The following is a 15,154-nucleotide window of genomic DNA, read 5'->3' as shown; positions in this document are numbered from 1 at the left end:
AAACGACTTGATTCATGCTATGCTATGAGTGGCTCTCTCCCCTTTCTGAATGGGTTTGTCGAATGAACTCTCCAGGACTACATGTTAGAAACACATACTTAACCTCGCTGTGCCTAATATATGCTGTGTTGGCCCTGAATAGCCCTAGATAATAGATCTGTATGATTTTGTTAACTAAGAAAACATCTGGTTTTGTGAGTAAGAGATGGGATTAGAATTCAAATTTTCAATGGCTTTTCTAAACAACTGAAGCAATATTTGGTTTCATTTTACCCACAGGAGAATCTCAGAAAGAACACCAAGATCTTAGGTCAACCATGCAGACATAGCCAAATATCTCCTGCCCCCTCGAAGCATCCCAGGCTTATGTTACCCAGGCTTACACTTCTCTATTATCTTGAAATGACTGCACAGTCACCAAGCCCTCAGGATTCAATCCTTTTGTCCATCTCCACAAGCAACATCAGTCAGCACCTGAGTCCATTACCTTGGCATCTTTTACCTCCTTTGTTTAAAAGTCCAATATGAATACTCTAACCAAACCACATTGTAGGCCTTCTTTACACAGACACCAGCCTAAATTCCTCTTTGGTTGTGTCTATGGAGTCACACTCAAGTGTACAAGCCATTACAGTAGTCACTCTTCAATTATCATCTGGTGAACAGATCTATGATTCAGGGGGCACCTCTGTCTCAGACACCTTACATTATATAACGTCATATTATTCCTTGGATCAACCTTGCATGACAGATGTATCCATTTTGTAGACGAAGAAACAGAGACTCAGAGGTAGTCCATAGCAGGACATGTCTTTCAGATTCAAAATCATGGTCTATCTGATTCCACTACATTGTACTACCTTTCCGTCTCTATTGCTGAACTCTTGGTTGTCCACGAGTAGTTTTCTACAAACTCTATGGTCTAGTCCCTAGTAAGTATTCACTGACATTCATAATTATAACTGAGCCTACCTAGCATAATACTGGATTTTCAGTAAATCCTTATTTATAGATGTATGGACTGACAATATTGGAGTTTCTATTGCCAGAAGAAGATCCATTTTTCATTAAGAAGCACTGCTTTTTGGCCTCATTACTGATAAGAAATATTTTTCAGGAACTAGGAAAAACAGTCGATAAAAGTGGTCCTAAAACACTTTGCCCTACGAAATTGATATAGATACTGTGAGGCCATTTTCTATGCATCCCAGCCCAGGTATGTCTGGCTAAATTATTTCTGAGCCAGGAAAAGTGTGGAAGGTGTCACTGAAATAGCACTGCACTCTCCAGAGTTATAGAGTCCTGAAATGTGGTCGTCTCTCTCTCTCTCAATATCTATGCTCTGTGAGTCTCAACAAGTCCCTTATCATCTCTGGAGCTCCATTTCATCATCTACTGAAGGACAATAAAAATACCTGATTGTAAGAATCACAGAAGACAACAGTTGTGAAGTGCTCTCCGAGTATATAGTATTCCTTTCATTTGTGGCCTGGAAGAGGGCATATGCCTCCAAGCGCATCAAATTTCCAACCAAAGAGGGACTTAAGCAATTCAAGGAAAAATGAAATTAACTTAAAAACTGTTATTTATAGCCTTCCACCCAGCCACCAACTCACCATCATCCATATTACTACCCTACTATCCTGAAATATTTCAAGAGCCAGCAAACATCAGAGCACATACTGTGTAAAAAAATACTTCCATTTGAAAACATTCATTCCGGGTAAAGAGAAACAGAGCTAATACAAATGCTTAGTTAATTCTGAAATTTTAATTATTCGTGAAAATTTCTACATCCTCATTTGTCAAATGTCACCATAAGAACTATTAAGCAATAACAAAGTGACTTTTTTACTTTCTTTTTGTTTGCCTCCCTTTAACCAGCCCATCCATAACCACAGCTAAGCATGTATGCTGCTACTGCTGCTAAGTCGCTTCAGTCACATCTGACTCTGTGCAACCCCATAGACGGCAGCAAACCAGGCTCCCCTGGCCCTGGGATTCTCCAGGCAAGAACACTGGAGTGGGTTGCCATTTCCTTCTCCAGTGCATGAAAGTGAAAAGTGAAAGTGAAGTCCCTCAGTCCTGTCCAACTCTGAGCAAACCCATGGACTGCAGCCTACCAGGCCCTCTGTCCATGGGATTTTCCAGGCAAGATTACTGGAGTGGGGTGCCATTGCCTTCTCTGAAGTATGTATATGACCAAACAAAAAGCAAAAGTAGGCTTTAGGAGGCTGAATCACTCTTACACTAGGAAACTGACCCTCAAGCATTCTAGGGTTCATCTACCTTTAAGACTACTTGTTGATTATTACTTAGCCACTTTAGCTGGCATACAGGTACCACAGGCTGGCAAGCATGCTGTATTTGCAACAGGTAGTAGAATTCATATCTTACTAGACTGCCAGACAGGTATTCCAAAGGCTCAGACCTTAAGCTCCCACTCCCAACATCTATCCCTACAAAGGACCAATATATTGGGTTATCAATCAAAAAATGGGCCAAAGAACTACACAGACATTTCTCCAAAGAAGACATACAGATGGCTAACAAACACAGGAGAAGATGCTAAACATCACTCATTATCAGAGAAATGCAAATCAAAACCACAATGAGGTACCACCTCACACTGGTCAGAATGGCTGCTATCAAAAAGTCTACAAAAATAAATGCTGGAGAGGGTGTGGAGAAAAGGGAACCCTCTTACACTCTTGGTGGGAATGCAAACTAGTACAGCCACTATGGAGAATAGTGTGGAGATTCCTTAAAAAACTGGAAATAGAACTACCATACGACCCAGCAATCCCGCTGCTGGGCATACACACCGAGGAACCCAGAACTGAAAGAGACACGTGTACCCCAGTGTTCATCACAGCCCTGTTTACAATAGCCAGGACATGTAAGCAACCTGGATGTCCACTGGCGGACGAATGGATAAGAAAGCTGTGGTACATATACACATTGAAATATTACTCAGCTATTAAAAAGAATACATTTGAATCAGTTCTAATGAGGTGGATGAAACTGGAGCCTATTATACAGAGTGAAGTAAGCCAGAAAGAAAAACACAAATACAGTATATTAAAGCATATATATGGAATTTAGAAAGATGGTAATGATGACCCTACATGCGAGACAGCAAAAGAGACACAGATGTAAAGAACAGCCTTTTGGACTCTGTGGGAGAAGGTGAGGGTGGGATGATTTGAGAGAATAGCATTGAACTATGTATATTTTCATATGTGAAACAGATCACCAATCCAGGTTCAACTCATGAGACAAGATGCTCAGGGCTGGTGCGCTGGGATGACCCTGAGGGATGGGATGGGGAGGGAAGTGGGAAGGAGTTCAGGATGGGGAACACATGTACACCCATGGCTGATTCATGTCACTGTATGGCAAAAAAAAAGCCCCTACAGTAATGTAAATTAATTAGCCTCCAATTAAAATAGCCTCCAATATAAATTCAAAATAATAATAATAATATATATTGGGTTACACTTTGCCCTGAGAAGCACAGGTAGCAAACCTTGACTTCAGAAATGGGCATAGGCAGAGAAGTTCTCCCCACCCCTGCCAGGGAATGTGTCACCATAGAGGATAATGGAATCAGGGGAGCAGCAGGGGATAGAGGCCAAGGAGGACCTCACAGAGGCGCTTAGCTACACTCACCTCGGGCAGAGGCATGCCATTGATGATCAGGTCTGGTTGCTGGGGGCCCTGGCTGTTGAAAGAGTGATGGTAGATGTGGTTGGCGCTGGTATTGCGGGTATTCTGGTTCTCCACGTTCAGGAAAGTGCTCTCAGAGCGGCGGCAGCCCAGAGGAAGGGTCTGCTGGTGGTAGTCGAAATAGTTGAGAGAGGAGGTCAGGGAGGAGCAACTGACAACATTCATCTTGTCTGTCTCCTCCACATCCCGGGGTACCAGGCGGATGTCATTCTTACTGATTTTTTTCTTCTTGCTTGATTTCTTTTGATGACCATAGGAGTACTCAGCGATTCTATGTGATAGAAAAGGCAGCATGTATCGCTAACGCCCTCCCAAACCATGCATCAGTTCATAAACATCAAGCACCCCAGAGGGTTGCACCCCATCTCTGCTCCAGCTTCTTATTCTGGCACATCGCATCATCGGGTTTCTCCCTGTGCTTTTTACATGCGAAAACAAGCTGAGGGCCATAAAGTTTTTACATTAAGTAGTAACCTCTCGCTACCCCTTCCTCCTCAAAAGTTTGGATTTGGAATTTCTCCTTGTGAGTGGCCATTTAACAAGGGTGTGGGGACAGGGGAAGTTGAGCCTATGGGAGAGAAAGCATGAAAATGCTCAAGTCTGGAGCTTCCCTGGAACCCAAAGGAACTCCTGGGTGAAATAAGCAGCAAGTCGTAATTTATCAGAAGATGACAGGAAGGAAATAAAACCTAATCCCCTTTCCAGTTCCTCCAGGCACCTGCCATGTGACAAACAACCTCAAGTCAGGTTCCTTGATGATTGACCTGATCAGTTTTCGACTGGAGCAGTCAGACCCTTTTCTTTGACAAATCCTCAGCTCCTCTCCTCCACACCCTCCTTCCCCCTGCCCTAGCCCTGCTCCCTTCAACTCCCCACCCCACCCTCGCGTCTCCTCGAGAAATCTGATAGCCAAACCCATTTGAATGAGGGGGAAAAGCCTTTTTACCTCTTTCCCCTTAGGCTCACTTTCTCCTCAGCCTTTTTGTCTTGCTCCTCGCTAATGGGAGAAACCGAGATGCAATGCAGACACTTGCTGTTTTGTCCTTTTATAAAACAGCCGAGGAGACAAGTGATGGTTAAACAATTACTGCAAAGGAATTTAAAGGTTAGTGCATTCAGCATCCTTCTCGATTCAGGTGTACCTACAAGCAGCTGTGCTGCAACTGGAACATAAAGAGCTCAATTTAATTAACACTGACAGAGACCCAGCAATGTGCACCAAAGACACCAAGCATTAAGAGAGTTGTCCCCAAAAATACATTTAAATGTAGCCAGATTCTCAAAGTCATTTATTACTTTGCATATAATGATTCAGCTTACTGTCTGTAAACTCAATTTCTGAGCAATAATCAGGAAAACAATTGGGTTAATAAATAATACAGGGTTATGTTTACAAGGGAAAAGATTGTGCCTGTATTCTCACTCGACAAAGCTAATTGTGTGAGTACAAAAAGGGAGCCCAATTCAAGCAGCAAGTGCAGATAGATCATCTCACAAGTCTCATAAATGAATTCATTTCAGGAAGAGGCTCTGCAGAGGCTGAGAACAAGAAACCTCTGCTTAATACCTGGAAAGAGAAGCTCTTGAACTTTACGTTTCTGAAAAGTCTGAGCAGATGGGAAGATTGCATATCGCCAGAGGCCCATTCTTGCTCTGTCCCCAGGATCTTCCCGCACCTGTGCAGTCATATCAGCCTCACCCTTACACTCTGTGCTCAGGCAGACTTGCAGAGAGGGCGAGCTGATGCTACCAGGGCTTGGGAGCAGAGAGAATCCCAAAGACCCCAGGACTGGGCTTGATTTTCTTTTCTAGTCTGTTTAAAATCAATGGATAGTTCTAATCATTTCATTTATCCATGATGGGTAAGTTTGGCAATGCCCAGTCCAATTATTCAGCTGAAGCATTCATTGCGACCCCTTTCTGTATTGATCAAATATTTAATTAAACTGTACTTCATTAATCCCAAACCAGTGCAGGGAACAGAGCTCTTTACAAAATACACATATGAGTGAAGCTGGAGAGCACTAAGATTGCCACCCCCCTCCCACCAATTCAAACGCTCTCCTCCCTGTTTAATGATCTCCCTGGCAAGCTCTCAGAATGAGCTCTCACTTCAAGTCATACATCACCAAGAGGTGGCACAGCTTTCAATATCTTTATTTCAAGCTGATTTCTTTTTCATCAAGAAAGGGTCTTATGCGTTTACTTTATGCTGAGGAAATGGCTTTAAAAGAGTCCCCTCTATCATTATCTCCATATAAATAAAAGTTTGTAGACCCCACATTTTTCTCCTATAAAAATTGCCACTGGCAGTCAGAGGTTTCAAAGGTAAGAGCAATATTAATTTCCATTTCTCCCATCTGAAATGACTCGGAGCTGAAGGAAAGAAAAGTCATGGCCATTTCACTAGTAACAGGATTAAAGCATTTATGAGGCATTGCAGCTGCTCTTTTATGGTACCTGATTGGTATTCATGTGTGGTTAGCATTTGTCTACTAACTTGTGTAACGCAGAGAATAGTAAAAGGGAAACAATAATTGCATGACTGTTACATATTCAGGGGGCTCTGATTCACAGAAGTGTGCATTTCAGTTGGTGTCAAATACAAATCAGACCTACAGGAACATATTTTGACTGGTTAACATGCAAGCACAGATGGCACAAAAGACACACTGGATGTGTAGGTGTGTTGAAAGCACACACACACACACCTTCATTGGAAATAGCAGCATCATTCATTATCAGCAAACTAAAGAAACAACTTTTTTTGTTTCAACCGTTTCGATGAGACACTGCTGGAAAAAAAAATTCCATGTATTATCCTACATTGGATATTGTAAGGAGGGTCAGCAAGACCCTCCAAAGTGCTGACCAGGAAACCTTTTTTTTTTTTTAATGACTATGTGTTATTCCAGTTTCCAAATTTCTTCCGCCTTTCTCTCTCTTCACCTTCCCCTCCCCCATCCTCCCTCCCCCACCCATCTCTCTCTCACTCATACCACACATATACCCTGCACACATTGCAAGGGAAACTGTAACAAAATAGCTCATAGTGACATCCACTGGTAGGGACCAGCTCTTAGTACCACAACAGAGTTCCATATTAGAGGAAAGAGCCATCAACTCCAGAAAATTGCTATTTTTAGTGACAGATCTGGTGCAAAAGTCCTGTCCCTCATTGGGACGTTTGGTGTCTACCCAACAACCAGATATTTGAAAACATATAGATGACTGCTAGAATTTCACTTCACATAGCAAGATGCTTGAGGACTGGATACAAAACAAGCCAAGGACACACTAAAAAACTCTCATCACCTGCTTCCCCACATACTCCTGTTCTCTCTTCCTCCCACTCTAAGGTTTCCTAAGATTCCACTCACAGGCTCTCTTCAGAGTTTCTCTCTGCACAGGACAGGGCAGCTGCCAGCGCTCCCTTTCCTTTCAGTACTTGTCCCCAAAACTCTACAGCCCCCAAATCAAGTTGTGTTACTTCAAGGTTTTGCCAAAAATCAACCTTTCTCTCAAGTCTCTCTCTCTCTCTCAAAATCTCTCTTTCCCATTAAATTTTTTCCGGCCATAACTTCATGGAGACAGCTGTGCAAATTTTAAAATGATAATTGCTTTTCTGCTCATCATCATTATGTGACAGAATCCATTCGAACAGTAAACGGTTGTCTTCCAGCAAATTGTCAGATCAAAAGAATTGATCAGCTGGGGCTAACACAAATTCCCCTTCCCCCGCAAAAGAAGCTGCTGTAAGTAGGATGCATGCATTTAAATAGGAAACAAAAGCATTGGGATTTTCACACAGAGACACAGATACACCTTATTCACCCAAGACAAAGAGGGAAAGAAAGAAAAAGTTGGCTCTACCTGCAGTTGTAGGTCCGGATCTCTTTGTTGTCTCTCTTGCACTTGATCGCCACGAAGATCATAGTGACAAAGAGGATGCCAGCAATGGAGCCCAGGGCGATAATGAAAATCAGAGACAAGTTCACCGAGCCCATCGACTCTTGGGCGTCGAGAGCAGGGGACAGGTAGATTAGGACGAGCGCAGAGGCGGAAAGAGACGTCTTGCCGTGGTCGTGGGCCACCACAATAAGCTCATAGGAAGCCTTGGAGCTCTCGCTGAAGGTGCGAGTGGTTCTGACTTCGCCATTGATCTGGTCTATTTCAAAGAAACCGCGGTCGCCCTCTGTCATGTCATAGGTGACCCGGCCATTCTCTCCCTCGTCGTAGTCATCTGCTTTGACAACGGTCACCAGGTAGCCTATGCCTGAGTTGCGGGGGATGTAGACTTCCGCGGTGCCGTTGATTAGCGGCGGGGCGGTGATGACTGGGGTATTGTCATTGACGTCGAGGATGATGACTCGAACAGTGGCATTGCTCTGCAGCGAGGGCAAGCCGCCGTCCTTGGCCAGCACCTTGAATTCAAATGCCTTGGTCTGCTCATGGTTGAAGGATCGCAGCGCATAGATATCACCCGAGTTGGGGTTGATGGAGACATACGTGAAGACAGGCATGTCTCGCACCTGTGACGGCACGATCTGATAGGAAACACTGCCATTGAGACCCAGGTCGGGGTCTCGTGCCGACACCGAGAGCAGATAGGCACCGGGTGTGTTGTTTTCCTGCACAATGACCTGATAGTAGGGCTTAGAGAAGTGCGGGTGGTTGTCGTTCTCGTCTGTGATGCGCACGGTAAAGGACTTGGCACTCTGCAGCATGGGCACGCCGCCGTCGCGCGCCTGGATGGTGAGGTTGTACTGGTCATGCTGCTCGCGGTCCAGGCGTCCGTCCACCAGGATAGTGGAGAAGCTCTCATACTCCTGCAGCCGAAAGGGCACGTTGCCCAGCAAACGGCACTGCACGCGCCCATTGAGGCCAGAATCTCGATCAGACACCCGCACCAGTGCAATCACGTAGCCCGGGGGGGCGCTCTCGCTCACCTCCACCAGCTCGCTGTTTACCGACAGCAGGTTGATGACCGGCGGGTTGTCGTTGGTGTCCAGAACGCTGACGGTGACCTTGCAGTGTGCCGGGATGGAGTTGGGCCCCAGGTCCTTGGCCTGCACATCCAGTTCATAAACGTGGCCTTCTTCATAGTCTAGGGCACCGGTGACGGTGACCAGGCCGCTGTGCGGGTCGATCTGGAAGAGCTCTCTAGTGCGGTCATTGACGTAGCCGTAAAATGAGTAGACCACCTGGCCATTGGTGCCTTCGTCTGGGTCTGTAGCGTTGAGACGGATGACGGGAGTGTTGGGAGGTGAGTTCTCTGGCACGCTCACTGAATAGGTGGACTCTCCAAACACCGGGTTGTTGTCATTGGAGTCGGTCACTTTGATACTGAGGCCAACAGTGCCCAGGTGCGGCGGGTCGCCGCCGTCGAGCGCAGTGATGCGAAAGCTGTAGTGCGACTGCGTCTCGCGATCTAGACTCTTCTCCACCACGAGTTCGGCGAAGCGCGAGCCGTCGCCGCGGGTCTTGATCTCCAGGCCAAATAGCTCGTTCGGAGTCAGCTCATAGGTCTGCACCCCGAAACTGCCCGAGTCCGGATCATAAGCGCTGTCCAGCGGGATGCGCGTGCCTGGGCTGGCCGCCTCCGAGATCTCCAACTCAATCTGTGCCGCCGGGAAGCTGGGAGCGTTGTCATTAAGGTCCTTGATCTCCACCTTAATCACGCAAATCTCCATTGAGCTGGACATGACCTCGAGCGAGATGATGCACTTGGGGCTCTGGCGGCAGAGCAGGTCACGGTCGATCTTCTGCTTGGTGACCAACAAGCCCGAGCTGGGGTTGATGTCCACCAGGTGCGGAGCCGAGTTGGACACCACACGGAAGGCAGAGGCCTGCCGTGGGTCCAGTGCGAAGCCCGCCTCGCGCGCGTCCTTGGCCACGTTGGCGATCACTGTCCCGGCGCGCTGTTCCTCTTCTACCGAATACTTGAGGTTAATGAGGGCGGCCGCCTGTGTCCATAGCACAGCCAACAGCAGCAGCACCGGCAGCAGGAGTGACTCCATGGCTGCGCGGGGCTCTGCCTGGCCTCGCCTCTCCACACCCCTCCGAGACCGACGCCGCCGGCGCTCCAGCTTCCCGCCGACTCGGGACGCCTGTTGCGCGCGCCCCGGGGCCCCGGAGGCCGCGGGAGGAGTCCCGCCCAGGGCGGCCCGGCGGCGCGGGGGGGAAACCCGCGCCGGCTCCAATGTTGAAGTTGTGGCGGACCCGGCGGGGGCTCTCGCGGGGCCCGGGGGCTCCGAGGGGCCGAGGGAGCGCCGTGCGGCCCCGAGCCCCCTCCCTCCAGCCCGGCTATTCAGTTTTCCCCCTTCAAAGTTAGCCCGGCGCGACTGGCCGAAGCGGCGCAGGGCTGCGGGCGGAACCGCGTCTGAGAAGCCGGATCGACGCGCTGCTGAGTCCGGACCGCACTGGAGGCGAAGGCGGGGAGTGCAGTGCGGGTACAGCCTCTCAGGCCCTGCCCGACCCGCCGCGGCACGCCGGCACTGGGGCTGGTGAGCACGCTGTCTGTGCACCTGGCATGCGCGAGGATCTACCCCCAGTGCCCCTGGCTCACTGCAGAGACAGCACCCGCCTAGAACGCGCCCTCCGGGATCCTGGGGGGCCACGCTGGCCTTTTCGAGGCCTGTTGGGGAGAAAGGGGGGTCGCAGGAGGGAGTTTGAGTTGCTGTCAAGCGCCGCAGCCGTCAGAGTATCCGGCTGAGCGGGATGGCAGTCCTCCAGCCCGCAGAAGACGGGGGAGGGGATAGAGGCTGCCGAGACGAGAGCTTGCTCCCTTGCACTGTGGTTGGCTTCAGAAGGCTTGAGGGGCGCGTGTGTCCAGGATCGGAGGTGGACACGGAGTCACCCCCACTGAGCAGCTGGACTGCGGACTTCTGCGTCTCAGAAATTAAAGTTACCAATGCAGCCCGAGGCTCCACGTCAAGTCTGTGAAAACCGGCCGATGGAAATTTGTCCAAGAAAATAAAAGTCCAGGCTTTCCAATGGCCGGGGGGCGGGGTGGGGGGGGGGGGAGGAGGGGAGGGAAAGCAACAACAGTACCGGCCAGGAGAGGCGGGGCCGCCGCCGCTGGTACCAGGGGCTTCTCCTCCTCCCTCGGTCTGGACTGGGGTGTCGCTCCAAGGGCCGCCGCTGCCGGGGGAGGAAGCCCTCCTAGCTCAATCGCATGTCGCTGGGGTCCGCCTCAGCAGCTGCCACGGTCGACGGTTATGTCGCCGGCAAAGTTTACTTGCGGGAGCTTCTTGATTCCATCCTCCTGGAGAGGCGCTGGCTGCGCTGCGTTGGGCTCACACCCTCCCCGGCGCTCGCGGGCATGGGAGGTCTATCTCGCTTTCTCCTTCTGTCTTGGGCTGTGGGTGAATGTGTGAGAGAAAGGAAGAGTGAGTGTACGGTGCGAGGAGTGTGAGTGGGGAGTGTGAGAGAGCAGGGGTGGGAGGTTTCGGATCTCGGATGAATCCGCTCAGCCGGAATGCCGCGGGGCGCAACGCGCCAAGGGCCCGCGCCGGGCTAGGGACGCGGGTGCCAGTGCCCCCCAGGCAAGCAAGGGATGGTGCGCGAGAGCCGTGCTGCCGTCTGCGCCCGCTCGTCAGTCTCCCCTCTGTGCCTGCCGCCGCCGCTACTGCTGCTGCTGCTCCTGCCGATGCCGCAAACTACTGGCGGTGGAGTCTGGAGAGAGCAGGAGAGAGCCGGAGCTGCTGAGACAGGCTACGCCAGGCACTGGCCAATCAGCGCTCAGCCGAGCGGGCCCCCGCCTTGGGGCGGGGCCAATGCGCGGGAGGGGGCGGGGCCAGCCGGAAACTTACACACTGGCGGGACCAAGTGGTACCCCGGCCCGCCGAGGCAAGGCAGCAGTCTGGGAGGCCAGTCAGGCCCAGCAGGGGCCAGAAGGCAGGGTGGAGCAAGTCGAGGGGTGCGCTGGAGCTGCAGCTGAGCCTCCCCAGGAACTGCGCGCCTCTCGTGTTTGTAGAGATTGCAGGAGAGATGAGGATTTGATTCTCTCGGTGTGTTTATCTCCCTCACATATCTTCATATTTTGAATATAACATTCATATTCATATTCTTTCTCTCCCCTCCTCCCGCCCTCTTTTTCTCTTCGCCCTAGGTTTGGTCTGTCGGTTTCTCTTTCTTCTTCTCGGTTAGTGGAAGGAAGAAAGGGAAGGAGAAAGCGCCCCAGACGTGGTCATTCATCCAGCTCTTGGCCAGTGACTCTTCAGCTAAGAGCCGCGGCAGCCATCCTCCCGGACCGTCATCCCATCCCTCCTTTCGGAGCAGACCTGCGAGCCTCCACCCCCACCCCTGGCGCAAGCAGGGTCCCTGACCCGGTTCGGTTCGCTCTTGTCTGTTGTCTGTTAATCAAATGGGATCTGTGGCGCAGGGACTGAGCCACCCAGAGGGCTGGACATATTTCGTTGCCCCTCACCCAACCCCACTGGAGAATTTAGCTCCCTATAAATAAACTGTACATTTGAGAAGAGCAGGTGGGCGGACGCCGCCGCACCGCGCCAAGCTAGGAGAGCCGCGAGCCCAGCGGGAGCTGCGGAGCTGGTGCGCAGTCTACGTTGGTCGCCGGCAGCTGGAGCCGGCGCGGATGTGCGGGGCGCCCCAGCTTTCCTGCAGTACCTCAGTCCCAGGGGGCTGCCAGCTTCTCTCTGGCGGTGGTGGCGACGGTGGCTGGCGTGTGTCGGTGCTGAGAAGCGGGAGGCCGGCGTGGCCGGGGTTGATATCAAACGGCTTCCCTTCTGGACTGAAGGCGCCCTGGGGACAGAGGGGGACTCCTCCCTGGCCCGTCCTGATTCTCTTAATTAAGGTCATGGGCTGGAAGAATCAAAAGTACTTCTCTGAACAAGTTGGGATGTTTTGTTTTTTCATCATAGATTGGGGGTGGAGGAGGGCTGGCTTCTGAATTCACAATTCTTGAAAGAGTGCATCACCCTTCTGAGTGAATAGTCTTGGATATTTGGGAGTCTTGGGTGAGCAAATTCATAATTAAGCCAGAGACACTGGCCTGAGCCTGTGTGCTTAAAATGAGACTCACTTTTGCCCTTTTAAAAACATTAAATAAGGGGAAAAGGCATTTGAACACATAATAGGTTTTCTCAAAACTGCCATGTTTTTGCAGAGAACAGCCTAGCTGCTTTTTAAAAATATTTCTTTTCCCAAGAGGAGCTAGTTTAGCGGCCTTTACTTTGGCAGGAGGAAGAAGAAGACAGCTTTCTCCCTCAGAAAGGAATTGTTCTGGGATTGAGTTTGAGACCGCCCCCCCGCCCCCCGCCCCAACGTGCATCTGAGACCAAGGGGAGGGCGCAAAGAGCTTGATCCGCTTTCCGCGTGGGGGTCGTTTCACTCTCTCATATTAGGATGCAATTCAGCCCAGAACATCTAGGAGAAAATCGAAGCATCTGCAATGAGTATCATTTAATTTGGTCATTTAGAGGTGCAGGTGAACAACAGAGTTGTGACTCGAGGGAGCCGCGTGGCCCGCCTGCTTTTCCGCAGACCCTGCCTGCCGAGGACAGTGACAACATGGCAGGCAACGCGGATGCACCTCACAGGCTCCGCAAAGAAGGGCTCCATTTGATTTATCGCAGTTATTTACCTTTGATGCCAGCGAGTGGGAATGAAGTGCATCTTGGTCTAATTAAAACGGCCTAAAAGGCATTTGAAATGGGCTGCTATCTGATCACGGGATATGAGTTCGGCATTTGGCAGCGTTCTAAAATATTGCTTGGACTATTTAAACAGAACAATTAGCAGCATGCTAAAATGTTTGCATGCTATGCTTAGAAGCTTTAGCTGTAAACTTTAAGGCGATCTGTTCTCCTTTAAGTCAAAAAAGGATGATGCTGCTTCCTTGTGGCGAAGGCTGTCAGGAACCCACTGATCAATAAAAGTAAACTGGCGCCTCCATGGCTTGACTGAGCGGGAGCAAAGAGTCTGAGAAGTAGTCTCGGCCATTAACAATCCCCCAGGTAACGAGAAATGGAAGAATTACTCAGGTAAAATGATTATCATTGCCGTGGCATCTGAAAAGACGCACACAACAAGATAAGAGGGCTGAGGATCTCTTACCTTGGGGAATGCTAATAGAATGTCTATAGTCTGTTGTCTTTAAAAGATAAATAAGAGAATTCAATCCATGTACAATGTCATTACCTTTGTAATTGCAATCACATTGTAAAGACATGTTCTGCATTTGCAAAGACAAATGTGCTCGCTTCGCTACAGAGATCACACGGGGTGCCCAGGGTCCTGCTCACTGTTCACACTCAATGCTCCCCGCCTTTCCAAGTAGAACACCAGAAGTATTCCCAGCTATACTAAACCGCTTTTATGAAAACCAGGTGCCAGGGAGGCTGGGCCGTGTGCCTCTGCTTTCCTTCCTTCTCATCACCCGCAAGCTCAAAGTGATAGTGACACCTCCCCTCCAAAACATAGTTCTTCCATCCCCCTGGTCTACTTCCACAGATAGCCGTAATACAGCCGCCGCCGTTTGCTCTCAGAATGTATTTTTTGCTAATAGACGCACGTTATCATTATACTCCAACAATGTTTGCTAATAAACACACTTGATCATCGTACTCCAACAATGCTACTAAGTGAGTAGCCGAAAACACCTTCACGATCAGGAATTTATTAATTGAATAAAAACAGTTATGGGTGTAGATAATGAAAACAAAAAAAAAAGTTCTCTCAGTCTTAGGTTCCCTTTACTTCAATCCTGAAGTGAGCCCCGCCTCTTCAGCCTCTTTAGAGACACAAGAGGGACATCTAGCGACCGTCCTCAGTATTTTTGATCCAACCGTTGCTGAAAAACACTAGGCTCCCCTGGGTATCAACTACATTTCTGTGCAGCCCAGGGCAAGCTCTCTGGGCCATTGCTATGCGAAGGAAGCCAGCTCTCTGGGCCATGGTAGCTCTTTGGATCACTGAGGCAAGAATCAAAATGATAAGGAGATTTTTTTATTAATGTTTAAGACTTCAGTCATGCTACTGAAATAATGGTGAATGGCAATGAGTGAGTGAGTGAAGTCACTCAGTCGTGTCCGACTCTTTGTGACCTCATGGACGGTAGCCTACCAGGCTCCTCTTTCCATAGGATTTTCCAGGCAAGAGTACTGGAGTGGGTTGCCATTTCCTTCTCCAGGAGATCTTCCCAACCCAGGGACCGAACCCAGGTCTCCCACATTGTAGGCAGGCGCTTTACCATCTGAACCACCAGGGAAGCGCCCAATGGAATGGCAATGGAAGAATAAAGTGAGGAAAGCCTTATATTTAAATTAATCTGATATATGAGGTCAATTCTTGGTGTTCCAACATTGACAAGGATAAGGTAAAAAGGTTGAAAGGTTAAAATTGATGGTAGAAACTAAAATACTAGCATATGAGGACTGTAGCACTGACAAGTTTGAAGGAT

The 15,154-nt window shown here is 49.4% G+C and overlaps 1 protein-coding gene across 3 annotated transcripts in view; it reads right to left on the bottom strand.

The window, feature by feature from the left end:
* Positions 1-9,777, bottom strand: part of PCDH19 (protocadherin 19) — a 129,313-nt gene extending 119,536 nt beyond the window's left edge. For 2 of the 3 annotated variants that reach the window (XM_042241774.1, XM_027963080.2), the window contains exons 1-2: positions 7,603-9,777; positions 3,673-4,000 (exon numbers count right to left, since the gene is read on the bottom strand). In XM_042241774.1, the coding sequence (XP_042097708.1) occupies positions 3,673-4,000; positions 7,603-9,749 (2,475 nt within the window). In that variant the 5' untranslated portion in view covers positions 9,750-9,777. Of the gene's footprint in view, positions 1-3,672; positions 4,001-4,675; positions 4,817-7,602 lie in introns of all 3 variants that reach the window. The other variant, XM_042241775.1, reaches the window with a different exon arrangement.
* Between the last annotated feature and the right edge of the window lie 5,377 nt (positions 9,778-15,154).

This window comes from Ovis aries, chromosome X, assembly GCF_016772045.2.
Source record: "Ovis aries strain OAR_USU_Benz2616 breed Rambouillet chromosome X, ARS-UI_Ramb_v3.0, whole genome shotgun sequence".
Lineage (NCBI taxonomy): Eukaryota > Metazoa > Chordata > Mammalia > Artiodactyla > Bovidae > Ovis > Ovis aries.
This window is presented reverse-complemented; position numbering and strand designations above follow the sequence as displayed.